Source organism: Carassius auratus, chromosome 11 (assembly GCF_003368295.1).
Source record: "Carassius auratus strain Wakin chromosome 11, ASM336829v1, whole genome shotgun sequence".
Taxonomy (NCBI): domain Eukaryota; kingdom Metazoa; phylum Chordata; class Actinopteri; order Cypriniformes; family Cyprinidae; genus Carassius; species Carassius auratus.
Window position 1 is genome coordinate 16,479,805 of NC_039253.1, and position 17,263 is coordinate 16,497,067.

The window sequence follows — 17,263 nt, forward strand, 5'->3', positions numbered from 1 at the left end:
AGTAACCCAAACAACACCCCTCAACCATGTTGAAATTGCTGTATCTCAAGTCTCTTGTGGCTTTCTTTGCAGTATAGCAGGACTAATGGAATACACCTTTTTACAGATAGTCATCGTGCAGTTCGGAGGGAAGCCGTTCTCTTGCACGGCCCTCACTATCGATCAGTGGCTCTGGTGTATCTTCGTAGGAGTTGGTGAGCTGCTCTGGGGCCAGGTAAGGCAAATCCTTACAGAATGTTTTTGTTCATCACTAATCAGTACCTCAAAACAACAATTTAGTTAGATGAGCGCATTTACAAATGACAAAGTGAGAAAGTGCGGGATCTACAAGCTTCGAAGTGGGGAAATAAAGAAAACATCACTGCAGATTGCACATGCGTGGGTGATGTGGAACATCTTTAGTTCTCTCTTCAATCCCACTGGGAGGGTAGGGGAGGGGGAGGTGAAGCTATGTATGATTTCAAACCTGTGGGAGGGGACGAGGGAGGCTGGCAGACACAATTCCAGAGAGCAGTTGCCACCATCTCAAAGTTCAGCTCAGAAAAAGGACGGACAGCTGTGAGCTTTATAATCAGCACAAGGTCGGTCCTCTGCCTCTATACATCTATGCTTATGATACATTTAAAACTATGTATGCAGGACTGACGCAGCATGTTAGGGTCATCAAAAGGCTGGGGAAGTTATCAAGTACGGATAAAGCCTTTAGAGCTGCAAGCCGTCTGCTGCTCCTGGCAGCTGCATCACACATAAGCCATTTCCTACTGGGTTTCTCAGCTGGTGTTTGTGCATGTGAGCATTTGTTTGTGCGTGTACACACGTGCAGCCTCACAAACCAGATGCTGGGAACTTAAACGTGGAGGAGGAACAGTGTGCATTCTATCCACTCCATATTAAGTCGTCTCAGTCGATGTGCAGAAATAACTACCATGGGTGGTTGATAATGGCATGTGTGTGTATTTATGTTGGGAGGTCCCTTTGAAACTGTAGCTTTAATAATTAAAGAGGTTAAATTACAATTTATATATATATATATATATATATATTATCTTTATTTATTCATTCCCTTTCTAGTGTGTAGGCTCAGTGTATTGAAATTTGAAATAGAAATCTTTTGTAACAATGTATGTTTTTACTGTCACTTCATCAGTTTCATGAATCCTTGCTTAAATAAAAGTATAATATCCACAAATGACACTAAAATATTGAACAGTAGTATATTAATGTCTTATATAAATAGTTTAATCCCAGAATTGGGAGAAATTTTGGCGTTTAATCAAGCAAGCTCTATATTATGTGTAGTTTATACTCAAAATGTAAATTCACTAAAGGGACTTTTTGCTTTTTAACACAAAGAACTTGCGGTCAAATGCCATAATGATTCATAAAATCTTTGCATTAATTTACCACATTCTCAGCATCCTGTTCTCGGAAAGCCATCCACAATCACAACCGCTGTGCTAATGACTATTTGATGAGCTACCGTTGCCATCACTTGACCCCATTTCCCCCCTCTCTTTTCATTCTCCAGTTCATCTCTGCCATCCCCACACACCACCTCAAGTTCCTGAAAGAGGCTGGCCATGGCATCCCCAAAGAGGACATTGCCCAGGAGCAGCTAACCGAAGGTGCGGATGCAATTGACCTTGCTGAGATGGAGATGCGCAGGGGACAGATCCTATGGTTCAGAGGTCTCAACCGCATCCAGACTCAGGCAAGCCACTCTTTACTTCTTCCTTCTTCCTTCCTGCCTCTTCCAGCAGGTGTGCCAGGAGAGAGTAGAAATGACTTGAATACAACAGCAATGACCTATACACAACTCTGCCATTGTATGGTCAATTTGATCTGTTTTGATTCATTGTCAATTTGTTTAACAGTTGCTTTGCTACTTTGTTTCATTGCTTTAAATGGTATCAGAATTTGTTAAAGAAAGAAAAATATCAAGCAGATCCTCAATTTAAAATAGTAATTATATTTGTATATTTTTATTCCTTTTGTAATATTTAATCAAATATGTATACAGTAATAGATTTGAAAAACTTACATTAAATTATCTTCGATAAAAGAATATGATCTGTGGGGGTAATATATTCAATCTATTATCATCAGAATTTTCTGATGCATGCAATCCTTTGTAGTATTTAATTGGTTTGCTTTTAATTGGTTTTTAGCAACAAATACATATTTACAGCTCCAAACAGCATGTGCGTAGCTGAAAGTGGCATTATTAGTGAACATTCTAGATAGCCGGTGGCTGTTTTTGTGTAGACATCACCCTAGTGGCCTTCAAGCATCTCCATGGGTTCATTTGTGGAAAAGCATCTCCCTTAAGACTAAACAAAGACTTGTGAGCTGCTTAGGTCTCCCAGGTTGAAAGGCAGTATGTGCCCTGGAGATGACTCTCTTGAAATGCCAGTGGGGCAACCCATGTCTCTCTGACTATATGTACAACCTGCCTAGAGATAACTAGGGACTGTACAGCAAAATTAGCTTGCTTTCAACAGAAGAAACGACTGGGAACAGATTTTTTTTTTTTAAGCTCTGTAGAAGGAGGCCGTGTGGGAGGACCTCCTTTCACTTTCCATTGCCTTCATACATGACAGTGTTGCAGCTCACAAACAATGAGTGGATTCAGTGAGAGGGTTCACAGATGTATTTATCTGGATCCTCCAGGAGTGTCTGTGTTGGTGGGCGATCTTTCGGAGAGGATCTATAGCGAACACTATAGTAAACCACCCACCATCAGTGTATTCCACAAGCCCTGATTTATTCCTGTAGATTTGCTTCCTGTCACCTCTGAAAACAACACATGCGTTTTAGTTTTTGTTGTCATTTTGTATCGTTAAGAAATGTGTAATTTGCCTTTCAGCAATGCGCCAAGCCACGGGGAATTCATGTTGCCATATGGGATCATCTTAAACCCTTTTCTGTTTTGTTCTCATTCTTTCTCAATTCTTTGTTACTGCTTTCATATCATTTGGGTTTTAGCAATCAATATTTTAGAGTAAAAGATCAATACGTTGATGTGTTAATGAAAAATCTGAAGTATCTGAAGTGAAATGAACAGCCTACAAAGTGATGTTGAAAACATTTGGTTATCCCTTTATCTAATCGCCTTTTAACTTGTTGCAAAAGCTGTTTTGAAGATAAGACAAAACATCTATTTTAATTTATCTTTTTAGTAGTGCATTATGTAATAGTTTGGAGTCACTTATAGCATATCAGTAATTAAAAACAAGGTAAAAATATAATTTATGATTTTTAAAAATATTTTTTCAAATCTCCTTATGAAAACATTATTTTTATTTATTAGTTTAAGTTTTATGTTTAACATTAAACTTTTAAATAAATTATTTAAAAAATTTGTGTGTTTTAACATAGATTTTTACTAGACAAGTACTTTTTTTTACCCAATTACATTACCCATTACATTTTATTTTAAATGATTCTAAACTATTCTAATATTCCCATATTAGCCTGGATGAAATGGCGTACTTTCATTTTCATTGCATAATCTTCTTTTGTCTTCTAAGTAAGTTAATTGGGCAGTAATGTGTGAAGAGGAGGGAGAGTTTTAATGTGTATGTGCCCTGGATACGTTCGGACCCCCTGTGGTTTCAGATCACCGTCCCTGCTAATTCTGCCAGACTTCCCTCCAAGCCCAGATGAAAAAGAGGCCGAACAGTCTTCTCATCCTCCTCCTCTTTCCCTCCTCCCTCCCCTTCGCTCTTATTCCTGATCACGAGCTGTTGAACTGACCGCAAAAACACTACTCAACTAATTAGCTTTTTATCTCTCCCCCTTGCCCAATGTCCCACCACCCCACTTTTAAAATCCTCATGGATTTCTATTTTATATCTGTCATGCATGGTTAGTGGTACACAAAGAAAGAAATAATTGGCACACGAACGATTCAGACTCATCAGTACTACATAAAGCCTTTGTGCTCCCTTTCTTTTCACTGACATCTTCACAGCATTTCCTTTCTCCTGGAAAAAAAAATAGTTTTCCACATAAAACTTTCCTTTTTATCTTCCTGTGCCAGCCCTTCTCCTGCCAGACTTGCTCAGTACTAACCAAACTTTTTATTTGTGGGATTAATGGATGTTCTCTCTTTCTCTTTCAAATAACAAATTGATCTGCTCTAACCAATCCTTTTGGCCCCTTGGTCTCTGTCCTTCTCTGTTTCTTTTTCTTCCTCTGTTCCCCCCCTCCCCTCGTCCTCTCCCTGTTCTTTGCAGATGGACGTGGTTTATACATTCCAGACGGGCCAAACGGCGGTGCCTGGGGCCCTGCGTCGCCAGCCCTCCGTGGTTAGCCAGCACAACGACGCAAAAACTGTTTCTAGCCCCACCCATGTAGGGATTTCCTCTTCCTCCCTGTCCGCCAACTCTGCTGCGGCTGCTGGGCCGCCCGCCCCTGCTTCCTCTTCTACTACAGGCAGTGAGTGCCACATAACACACCGGCAAGCTAGCAGTGCTGATGCATGATGGCAATGCTGAATGCTTTCATGACCTGCCTGTTATCCTGCAGTAAATCAGTAACCACCCTTTTTTTAGACTGCTTTTCCTATCTCTCTTCCTCGTTTTCATATATTTTTTGAGTCTGTCCTCACAATCTCCCATCTTAAAGCTCCTTCTGCTCATTATTTCTCTTTCTCATTAACTTTGCATTTCTTCCAATGCCTGAAAAAGTGAGCACTGTGTCCTAACTACCCCTTACACAATTAAGGGTAAAACCAATAAAAATATTTTATTAAACCAATTTTTATATTCCAATAAAAAGCATCTTCCATGTTAAGGTTGCGAATATCAACAATGGCACGCATCAAGATATTTTGATGAATGCTAGTTACAATTCTGATGCGTTTTGCTGTGCAATGCCACAGACGGTGAAATATCAACACATTTGGCCACATTCATTCATTTGGGATGGATGTGCACACTTTTCTATAATTTATTTTGTGCAGTGCAGATCTAAATAGGCGTACTTTATACAGTACATCAAATATGCATTGGTCACAATTTTGTCACTTTGCACAACATTTAGCTGTCAGTGATTTATTTGAAGAATTAGTTGAGACCTGAAACTTGACATGTCACACCTAGTTGGAATGAAGCGTTAGATCTGAACATATGATCAGTCGAAGCCTGAAAACTGGTTTTAGTGCAGGCATCCAGTTACTCAATGAGCCTATCCCTATTCTAGAACAGAGTGGGTTACATGCCAAAGCACACTGTGTTCTACTCTGGACAGTCATTTCTTTTTGATGACCTTGCATTGCTTCCCACAGGTTTAAAATATATTTGAGGTGGTAGCCGGGTGAAAATCCTCCTATTACCCATGGCACAAAAATGGTCTACTACATGTGACAAACAAAAAATAATGTGTGACTTTTAACAATATTTTTATTTATTGAAATTTTGATACAGATCATGCTGTGTTTAGGGGGGTATGAAGTATTTTTATCCACTTTAAAATTTGTCAACTACACCATTAGCATGCATTTGAAATATATTTTTTTTTCCTGAAAACACGCATTGATTAAAATAGGTTGTTTTGAGATATTGATCTAGGTGTTAGGGCAGAATTCTGCCATCTGCTGGTTAGAGAAAAATCTGAAGGAAATACAGTAAAAATGTAATTACCACATACATTAAGCAGGGGTCCATAGAGGTCCATTCATTCATTTTTCTGCATGTGCCTAAATGCTTTTAAAAATGCAATGTGGAACAAACATGATCACACTAACGCACCGGGTGTTTGTGTGCGAGACATCCACCGCGTCTCTGCGGGTCTTTTTATGCCTTTTTTAGATGCAACATGCAGGATGGTTTCATCATCGCGAATAGGTAAAAAAAAAAGTATAAGAGGATAAAAGTAACGGAAAGCAAAAACGTGTTACCAAATATACTTGGGCGGCCTGCCGAGGTAAAGTCTATGCGTGGGAAGAACTGCTTGGTGTTTCCACAATTTTGATGCATCTCTGTACAACCTTTTATGTTTTTGACCTGCACGGCACGTACACTGTTTGATGAACCGGCCGACAGAAAGACAGATGCAGGCCATTCACTGTCCTTCCTGTTTTTTCCACTCCCATGCATTGTACTTCAGTCACTTTACAACCCTTCCGTTCTGACTCTCTGCCTGTCTCTGGACGAGACCATTGAAGGGGATGCCGCATATAGGATTGTTGCAAATAAAAGTGAGCAATTGAGGACCCTTTAAAAAGGCTGTTAGCAATCATAGGTTTTTAAACCTATTCAAGATAGCATTCATATACTATCTTAAATGCATTTTTTGTTTTTCATTTCAATTAAAACCATTTTTAATAGTTTTATTTTTAATTGTAACAGTAGCTAATATAATAATTCTGTTTTCAAATGTATTGAAAATTTACAGTAACTCCCAGTTGTGGCTAGTATTATAACCATACTCTGTGCAAGCAATACTACTACTATTTAATTACATATTTTGCAATTCTCATATAATCTGATTTGAGTCTACCACCTACCAACGTCCTAGCTACTGCATATTGACACTAAAAACCCCTCTGAACACATCATGGTTCTGTAGAAAACCCAGTTAACATTTTAATGCACTGCTTGGCAGGATATAGCTGAAATGCATCTGTCCAATTTCACATGGTTATTTTAAAAATGATTGAACCCAACTGAACCTTTAATTTCCTACCAGCTCTCTGTATATTTGGATTGCTCCCATCTATGGTGAAATGAACCTTCTGACCCTTTATCTGCCTTGAGCGTGAACACACTTTCAGATGTGTAATGCAAAAAGCACTATTGATGCAACCTAAATAAGGAAAGCTGGAAAAAACAGCCCATGACTCATAGTTCCTTCTAGAATATCAATGAAGAGAGATGGAGACAGAGTATAACGTTTCAGAGCAGAAGACGTGATGAGGGGGCTGGAAGCATGAGTGTGAGAATGGGGAAAGACAGAGAAGAGTGTGAGTGAGTGTGTGAAAGCAGTTGTGAAAAGAGGGAGAAGCCTGTTGTTAAAACGAGAGAAATTGAGCTGGAAAAGATGGCAAATTCCATAGGAATTCTATAGGAAAGAGAATCATTATGACCCCTACTCACTATGGGGAACACAAGGAAGGGTATAGGGCTCATGTGCATTCGCTACACCAGAAATAAATGTTACTTTTCTGAGGAATGAATCCTCAAGATTCACGTTTATAGCTGTAATTAATTATTATTGACACCATACAAGTGAGCACTTAGTTTTTTACCATATGAATATCATTTTAGGTCTAGTCATCTTTTAATTCATCCAAATTAGTGATTCAAGACAAGTCTGTGAGAATTTATGAGGAGAGAGTAGATGCTTCACAAATTACTTCAGCCTGCTGTTCCTGCATTTTTCACAGCCAGATGGAATTTAGTAACATGGCCGACATAGCTGCATGGTTCTAGAATGTAAACTTGAGAAATAAACGGATTGAACCGACCAAGCCATTGCTGATTGGCTGAGCTGGCAGGGCAGAGGGTTCTTCAGACTTGTTTGTTACCAAGGGGGAAATCCTCCAGACACTCGCAAAACAAGTTACTCCAATTCACATCTGTCTTTATGGTTGTTCTCAAGGTTGAAGGCATAAAAATTGCAATAGAGCAAGATTAGTTTCTGACGTTTTACCACACAGCGCAGAGAGTCTCTGAGAGACCCAGAATGCACAGGCTATGCATTTTAATGCTCTGTCTACTTGTAATCATAATAATTAATATTTTGGGGGGAAATAACTTCAATTTTACTGTTTAGTAAAAAAAAAAAAGAAAAAAAAAAAGTAAATGTTGATTCCCACAAAATTAATATAAATATAAATGGCATCCTCAACCAAAGGTAATGGTAACTTGACTGCACAGTGCGGAGCAAGGATCCCTCTTATGCATGCACAATGACCTGAATAACTGTTCTGTTTGCATTCCTGCATGTAAAGCAGCATCTCTCAAAAGTTCTCTGGCATCCTCTCTATTGGTCTGCCTATTAAGTCTGTAGACATTTAGAAGCATCATACTCATTTTATGAAGCATTAAAACCAGGAATCGGAATTACGCTTTTATTATACATGTCCATGCGTGTTTGTTTCACTTATTTGCCAGCATCTTCTCTGTGCCCTTTTGATTTCACCCGTTCACTGGTCTTACCTCTCTCTTTTACAAAAGCAGAACACCTACTGGTAGTGGTGGGTGTCAAAGCAAAAAATGAAACTAAGAAGCACCATAAAAATATAAATATAAAACAACAGACTTGAAGGTATATCCAATCCCAAAAATGAAAATTTTGTCATTATTCAGTTAAACCCATGTCGTTCCAAACCCGTAAAAGCTCCATTTGTCTTTGGGACACAATTTAAGATATTTTGGATGAAAACCCGGGAGGTTTGAAACTGTCCCATAGACTGCCAAATGAATAACAGTGTTAAGGTCCAGGAAAGGATGAAAAGCATCACCAGAATAGTCTATCTGACATCAGTGATTCAACCGTAACTTTGAGGTGACGAGAATACTTTTTGTACACAAAACAAAAATAACGACTTTATTCAACAGTTCCTCTCCTCTGTGTCTCTCCAAATCTTAGTTCACACCAGACGCTAATGAAGCGTTAAGTGCGAGTGATTTACATGCTAAGTCAATGCAAAGATGCAAATAGGCATCCTGTGGCACGATTCACGTGAATGAGGCAGTACGAATGACGCAGTGCAAATTGAGCGTTTTGGTCGTTTTGACGTGCGTAATTAATTGATTTTTTTTTTACTTTGGTGAAAATCTGCGCCGCGTTAACCAATCAGTAGATTACTCTGGTGGTGACATGATTTATGACGTAGCAAGCGGAGGCAGAAATCTGAAACAACAATGGAGTACAAAATCATCGTCGCTGTATGATACATTTTTTTACTCTTATAGAAACATTGGTTCTATTTATCATTCGAAAACCATAACAATCTAAACTTGAACAAAAAACATAAGTGCCTCCTTTCGTTTTCATTTAAACGTATAAATAGCGTCAGAAATGTAGTTCAGGGAAATATGTAGACCTATAGCCTCCATTACAATGAAACTGAATATTATATCAAACAGTATTTTGCTCTTTTTATTTTAAATTTAAAATATTAATAGATTAATTTAATAATAACCAAAGATCACCTATTAGATTTACCCAAAATGAGTTATTTTATGTGTAACCACTAAAGAGACACATGAATGCACAGTCACACTTTAACTGGTTCTATCCTTGAACACTTAATGATTATCAAAATAAAAGAGCAACGCTGAGTCTAGGAGAACTTACCGGTATCACACACACACTCCAGATGCATCGCGTTCAACTCGAGCAGTGGTCTAAAACTAAAAACTAAAAAGTGGTCTAAAGTTTATTTATTCACCAAACGAACACAAGTTTACTTCAAGAATGAACAATGAGGCATAGATAAGTTTGAAATTCAGTGTTTAAAAAAAAACAGAGCAAACAGAAAGAGCAATCTATATTATAGCTCTATAAATGAAGCATACAGACTTTATTAGAGCCACAGAAAGACAAACATTTTGATGAAAATGCTTAATGTACAATTATGTACATTAACAATGATTCGGGTGAATATAATCTAATTTAACAGAAAATTGTGAATGATTTCAACCACTGGAGGCCATTCTCGCACAGTACAATGAAAACGGACCCTTCTCAGCCACTCCAGCAACAGACGAAACCCGGAAATCTCGGCACGGATTTTTGCAGATAAATGATTGTTCCAGCAATCAACTATCGGTGCCGATTAATCAGCAAAACCGATACATCTGTCGACCTCTACTTTTAGGTGATTTGAGCTACTAAGTAATTACCCTTTAAGTAATTAATAAATTAAAAATCTATTTGAAGTCTCCTTCGCATTGCTTTTATTAATTCAAACAAAAATCAACTAAAAGCGGTTCTGAAGTAAACTTCTTATAAACCCAGTTTGACATTTTGGATGAAGTGTAGCGTCCTTTCTGGTGTCACTTGCTGGTTCTAAATAGTTAATCTAGATGTTGTTTATTATTCACTGTAGTAATTTACACAATATTGTTTCTTGCCATGGTTTAAGACAAACATTTGTAGGAAATCTTGAGTAAGCAACGGTAACTTCCCTTCTTTCTGTCCTGAATGTAATGTGATTTGGCACATTTATTTTTTATCCCTGCGGCAGCATTTTACACAATACTCTATTTCTGCAGTTGACCATTTCTACCAGTGTAGCGTTCGCCCACCCCTACTGGCAGGTTTTCATAAACCTAGATACGATGCTGAACGTCTGCCATTTTCTGGCTCCTAAATAGCTTATTGAACAAACATTGGTTGCATGTCCGTCTCATCTTGCAGTGGTTCTGTGATTGTGGTCATTTTGTTTGTACCATTTCGAAGCTTGTGATTGATATGGATGTGTCCCACTTATGCCTGATTTCCTCATTCACTTGCCCCAAATAGAAAATTGCATCACAGTCGTGGTTTGTATTCATTTTATCCCCGTTTCTCTATTCAACTGTATGTGCTATTGTTTTGTTGGTTTTTATTTGTTTGTTTGAGATCTCATAAAGAGCTTGAGTGCTATTGTGAAAATGAAATCAACCACCGATTTGTACCCCTCTAGATCCAGTGCATCCCGCTCTGAAGCGGACCCTGTGCCAATACGATCCCACTAATTCTTTCTTCTCTTTCTGTCTCCCAACTACTCGCTGCAGATTAAGGTGGTGAACGCATTCCGTAGCTCCCTATACGAGGGCCTAGAGAAGCCAGAATCAAGAAGCTCCATCCATAACTTCATGTCCCACCCTGAGTTTGTACCCCTCTCCGAGGAAGAAGCCCGCATCCCCACGATAGACGAGGGCTGTGTAGAGATTGATCAGCTCCCCTCCTCTTCCAGAAAAGGAGGTGGCGGTGAACCCCCGGGCCACTCTCTTCACAGCAATGAATTCTCCGTGTGAACCTCCCATCGAGCCTCCTGCCCCAATATCATTTTTTGTTTTTTTATTTGTTCTGTTTTTAAAACCTGTGCACCACTCCTCCGGTGGAGCCCTGCTGATGCACATCTGAGAGACAGCAGCACCTACAGCGGCCGATGGGGCAACCACAATCCCTTTCTCCTCTCCTCCTTAATCCCACCCTCCCCACCCCTCTGCCCCTCACGACTTGTACTGTGTTGGCAGCAGCAGCAGTGCTCTGTAAGTACATGCGGCTGTGCTGCAGCCCATGTGACGCATGGCCTAACTTACACACTAGAGGGCGACGCTGCGGCAAACGCCCTCTTTCAGCCTGTCACTGGCATTTTTCTCTCTTCTACAGTTCTCTCATTTTTATATTGTCACATCTCTGGTCTTGTGTAATGCTGTAATAATTTTTGTTATTTGTCCCAGGACTCTCAGTTACATAGTACTTTTTTTTTTTTTTTACGATACAGCCAATTATAATCATGCACTCAGTTGCTATTTGAATACATTTCTATCTCTTTTTTCTCTCTCTTAATTTACTCTGTTTTAAGATGGTTTGAAAAACATGGCAGTGAAGCTACCCATGTTTTAGTTTTTAAAATATTATGCTCTAATGGACGTTTTAAGTGGTTCAGACACTACATTCATGTTATGTGTGCAGACGTTGTTAATACGATGCTTTTAGGCTCATTTTGGGTGTTCTGTCACTTTATATGTACAGATGTAAGGCTGCTATAGTAAACATTAGCAGAATAAAAGCCTATAATAAACTTAATGTATAGCTGAGTTAAGAATACCTGATTGGCTCTTAAGGGGGCAGGGAGGGTCATCCTACACAGCATCTCATTGAAATCACACCCAATGGGCATCTCTAGTCTCTTGTTAATGCTCATTTGCCTCAAAACGAATGCTCAACTAATTGACCAAGTACTTAATTGAAGGTACAGCACCTCATCATAGTGTGCATGTATCTGTCTTTAGGTTCATCTGTGTCTGATTGTATGGGAATGGGAATTGTATTACTAACCTTTATGGGATATAACAACTAATGAATAGGATTTTCTTTTTTCTTGTATCCTCTTTAGAAGAAAAAAAATGCATTAGAGGTGATTCTGTATGTGTGTACTTTCAAATCCAGTCTTTTTCTCACCTCAGCTCTGCAGTTAGGTGTTCTTCTTGTTATCTACCATCAGGCTGTGCTCCACATAAGCTCCAAGTTACTCAGACATCACTGGTAGAGCTCCAAAATCCCATCCCTGAACTTAGCCTGTGAGAGTAAGGATACTGCACGTAGTAAGCATGCTTTTGCTATAAAAAAAAAAAAGAGAAAGAATACACTTTAATACACATTAGCATGCAGCAAGGGCCTCTGTTGGACCCTGTGAGCTCTGTTGAAACCTGGATGACAAACTAGATTGGACAGTTTTCATAAGAGTGCGGCCTCAACAACATGTGCTTTTTATTAGCCAAAACATACTACTGCCATAGAACGACCTTCCGCTCATACCAATCTAGGTTTGATGGATTCCTCAAATTACACCTTTTTCTACTTGCTCAGAGCCATATTTTATAGATTGTTCTTTTATATCCCATTGTTTTTGCAGTTTATTTTGTATTTCCAACCAAATTCGAAAAATACACAGAGAGTCACTGCCTACAGACAAAAAAAAAAAAAAAAATCTAGATGGACCACTTTAATGTTTACGGAAAGGTTCCACAGCAGTCGGCTGATGCTGCACTTCCCCCTACTGGCAAGTTTTGCTATTTCGCTTAAGTGGAACATGGTATGTTATTGTGGGGAAGCATGCATGAATTTCATATAAAACTCAATGTTTTGTTCCTTTTTTTACAATTATTCTGTATTTTTATATTAAGTACTTTTTAATATTTTAGGAAAATATATAAATATAGGTGTATAGGCCAGAGAGTTGGGTGACATGACAAATTAGCAAAATAAGCAGTTGAGTACATATTGCAGTGTATACAGATTATATATATATATATATATATATATATATATATATATATATATATATATATATATATATATATATATATATATATATATATATATATAAAAGCTTACTGTAAAGTCAAGGGGTCTAGTTTAGTTGTCAACAGAAGAGTGAGCATTTAATGGCCTTATCCCGAATAGCGTACTCCAAACCTGCAGCCTCAGATAGATGCGTGTAAAAATTATGATTTGCCACCTAATTAGAATCTGTTGGACTATAGTGGGAAATGTTAATTACAGGTTTTGAGGTTTTCGAACTTAACTCCTGTGTTCTTTTAGACTGATAAAGCATAATTTATTTTCTGTGAGACTTCTGTATCACCCATTAAAGTGGCAAAGTGTCGGCAATGGGAAAAAGAGATTATTACAGTACGTATTCTCTGTGTTGTCATCATTTAACTTTGATTTGTCTTTTTGCAAAACATTTTTGTCATACGCGGCTCTGGATATAAATGAAGAATACGTACTGTTTGTTACATGAAAGTACAAATGTATTTGACTTTGTGGAAGCAGTCGAAACGGTTTCCAGTTAGAGCTTTATATAAATTCTGCCAAAGTGTTGCTTTGTACAGACTTATGTCTTTGTTCTTGTTCATTTGGAATAACTTAGAACTGGATTTAATCCATATTTGGATATTTCTTTCCCATGAGTATCTAAAATATGCCCCACTCACTTAAATCTTTTTTCATTACTTGATCAGAATGGATGCAGAAAAAAGGGGGAAACGATCAAAGCCATTGTCTTCTATTTTCCTTTCTGGTTCCCTTTAATACCTCTTTAGAACAATTTCTGTTAGTGCACATGTTTATCTCTCTTTTCGCATTGTGTAAACTGAGAATCGCTTCAAGTTGTCGTGCAAAAACTTTTGAATTTTAACGCATTACTACTCTACTGAAGTTGTCTGACAATTCTTGTTTGCTTGGTTAGGGACAGGAGGAAATGATACACCACAGCTGTAAATAAAAGATTGTTTTAAAACTGGAATATAACATTAAGTTATAACCACTTATTTTGCATATATTTAGTCCATTTACATCTGATGTTGAGTGAAATGAAAATTGTATTTGGCTGCAGGGAAAGCAGTCAATAGAACATCTGATTTCTGTAATTCATATGAAACACCTTAATATATACAGGTGTTATTTTTGTATAAACATAATATCATTAATGTGGCATGCATTACTTATAAACAAATTGGTGGTTCAAAGCAATATGTACAACCTGGTGCGATTGGTATTTTTAGTGTCCTGTGTAGCTTAAACCATGCTGTACTTGGGGGGGAAAAAACTGCATTGGAAAAAAAAATGTAATTGTTCAATATATGTGTTCAATGTTCTGCATGATTACATATGGAATGAGGCGTCCCCAAATGTTTACTTGTTTCCAGAATGAATGTGACACACAAACACGCGCACGCATGCACACTTACACATCAGCAGACTCTGCGAAGGAAACACACACTGACTCGATGCTGTTTCAGAGAAGAACGTTCTGTACCGAGATAAAAGCATCTCGTTTGTTGTCTAGGCATCACGAGAGAGTACTACTCCATTAAATTTCCTAATTACTAGGGCGTAGGAATTGGGGAATGACTGCCGGAGTATGGGCTTGAACAATCTGGTCTTTTTACCAGTTACGATTCGATCTGGCTTTGTTTCGTTACTTTTATAGCCATAAGCAGTGGCTGTCGATTGAACTACTTAATTGCAGAGTGGTACGAGCTTTGATGTTCCATCACCTTATTGTGTGGGTTACCGACTCCATCCAGACAGCTCCCTCTCATCCATGCATGACCCATCAAAGATGAAAGACGCTAGTGTGGTAAAGCTGAAGGACTTGCGTTTTCAAGGTAGGCAACAGTCGTACTTAGTTCCCATCTCACTTTCCTGAAATGCACTGATTCCCTTTACTCTCTTAATTCATACTCTTTTCCTCTGTTTGAGGGCTTTGAGAGAGAGATAGAGAGCATTGTTTAATAAACACATACAAGTTAGGTTTAGTTATTTCCATTAGCCAATGAATGTGTTGTCTTTTTTTTAATAATGCATGTGAAATGCACTCTTAAAATTAGGTTATTGGCATCTATGGTTCCATAACATCCATGGAATCATTCCGTTCCACAAAAGGTTCTTCATACTAAAAGGCCGTTCACATAGAATGTGTCCATTCCACTGCACTAAATCCCATTGTTTTCATGTGTAAATGTGCTAGATGGTGTTATAAAAATGCATTGCTCAAGTTAAAGTAAGGGCCGGGTTCAACCTTTCATTTTCACCATTCCACTGCATGATCATGTCATTAATGACTTAAGCTATTCAAACTAGGTTTCTCTGTTACTTTTACTGAACAAGATCTATTTGAAGGACAAGGGCTTTGCTTGGTGAGGGATAAAATGTTGGGAAAAATCTGTTTACAGTCACTTTACAGAGATGTGGTGTTTTGTAATTATTTTTTACATCTCTAGGATCACTGAAGTGCCAATGGACCACATGGACAACCTGCACCACTGTGTCTAATTGATTTAGTCTTGAGTAATTGATTAAAAATGAGAAAACTGTGTCTTTGATCATGGGTTTTGGGAAAGTGTGGAGGCCTTAATTGTTTCCAACATGAAAGTGAATATGTTTTGCATTTAATTTGCATAATTGAATTGAAAATGTCAACTGGTGAATCTAAAAAGCCCAATGTGTCCCAATGTCATGTATGTGTTTACAGTCTCTTTAAGATGCTAGAGAATATGTGCTCATCTAATGTGATGTAGTTTTAAGGGCTATAAGGTGACAGTATAGGGATACACTGTTACCGAATCTGTGTCTAATTAGGAGAAGTTGACTCAAAATGTTCTTGTTGGAAAGTAGAGTACACTTAGTTGGTTTGTTTTCAATTGTCAAAGTGTGAGTTGAGCTCATTTTGATCCATGCTAAATTCATGTAAAGTCGACCCAGCTGTGTCAATCTTATTGGAAGCATTACCATAAACAGCTGAATTGCCATTTCATTTATTGTCGATGCACATTTGGAGTAAATAGTTGAATGTGTGTTTTGGATCTAGACAACAAAGTGTACGCATGTGTGTGCTAGAGGACTCGGTCTTGATTCTTGATCTGACAGTCACGAACGGTGTCTTCAGTCAGTGTGTGTTTTAATTGGCGAAAAAAGATCCAGATTTTTTTGAGCCCTTCTTTCATTTAGCTTTTGTGAGAATCATTATCATGCTGAAATGTCAATCCTGCTTGCTTCGAACTATGCAACAGATTCATTGGATTAAAATATGATGAATTATTTATCCTCTTAGCTGTCATAACAATGCTCTCTCTCTCTCTTCCTCTCTCTGTTTCTCTCTCTGTGCGCTTGCTTTCTTTTGTCGAAGTGAACTCAGTCATGCCCATATTTCATTATTTATACTAACGCAAGTGTATTATCTATGTAATGTATGTGTGTAATGTGCACACATTCAAGTTTTCTTTATTTTTTGTAATATATTATCATGTGGAATGCCTTGTTCTTTATGTCCTGTCGTTAAAATCTAACAGAACAAAAATGAAAAAAAAAAGATAATCAAGCAATTGAAGTCAAAGTTATTACATAAACTATATATACATATATACAAATCTCTATATATAAATAAAGCCATTAGAATTTGAAATACAATGAGGCTCATGTCTTGGTTTCTTGGGATTTTCTTTTTTTCTTTAGGTAAGATTAAGTTTGTTAAAGGAAGAAAGCTAAGCAAAGGTGCCATGATGTGATATATATAGAGTGTTTTGTCTGACTTCCTCACAATGCGCACAGGAAACTATTGTAGGCCTGTGTGTAGCCTAAATGTATGATGTAGTGGTAGTATTTATAATAATGATAATAATAATAGTAAAGGGAATGGCCATCTTAAAAACAATTTGCGTTTACTTTTAAAATGTTGACTGATTTATTTCCCAAATTGCACTGACCGCTTTAAAATATGAGACGCCAATATTTCAGAAGTTTATGACACATTAGGACACATAATTATTAAATAACATTTATGCATATGCTTTTTATTTTTTTTATTAACTGAGATCCTAACCTTCCCCACACTGCTTAATACATATATAATTCATCAGAAAATGTGTGTGTGTGTGTGTGTGTATATATATATATATATATATATATATATATATATATATATATATATATATAATCAAAAATCTAAACAAAGATGACCAGTAGACTTTGTGTTTACAGGTGCATCTCAAAAAAAAATATATATAAATCAATGAAAAGGTCTTTATTT

The 17,263-nt window shown here is 37.6% G+C and overlaps 1 protein-coding gene across 5 annotated transcripts in view; it reads left to right on the forward strand.

Annotated features, from left to right (window-relative positions):
- Nucleotides 1-12,312, forward strand: part of LOC113111213 (plasma membrane calcium-transporting ATPase 2-like) — a 78,951-nt gene extending 66,639 nt beyond the window's left edge. For 2 of the 5 annotated variants that reach the window (XM_026275778.1, XM_026275776.1), the window contains exons 18-21: nucleotides 107-214; nucleotides 1,529-1,711; nucleotides 4,239-4,440; nucleotides 10,734-10,867. In XM_026275778.1, coding sequence (XP_026131563.1) covers nucleotides 107-214; nucleotides 1,529-1,711; nucleotides 4,239-4,440; nucleotides 10,734-10,738 — 498 coding nt within the window. In that variant the 3' untranslated portion in view covers nucleotides 10,739-10,867. Of the gene's footprint in view, nucleotides 1-106; nucleotides 215-1,528; nucleotides 1,712-4,238; nucleotides 4,441-10,733 lie in introns of all 5 variants that reach the window. The other 3 variants (XM_026275775.1, XM_026275777.1, XM_026275780.1) reach the window with 2 other exon arrangements.
- Nucleotides 12,313-17,263: the final 4,951 nt, after the last annotated feature.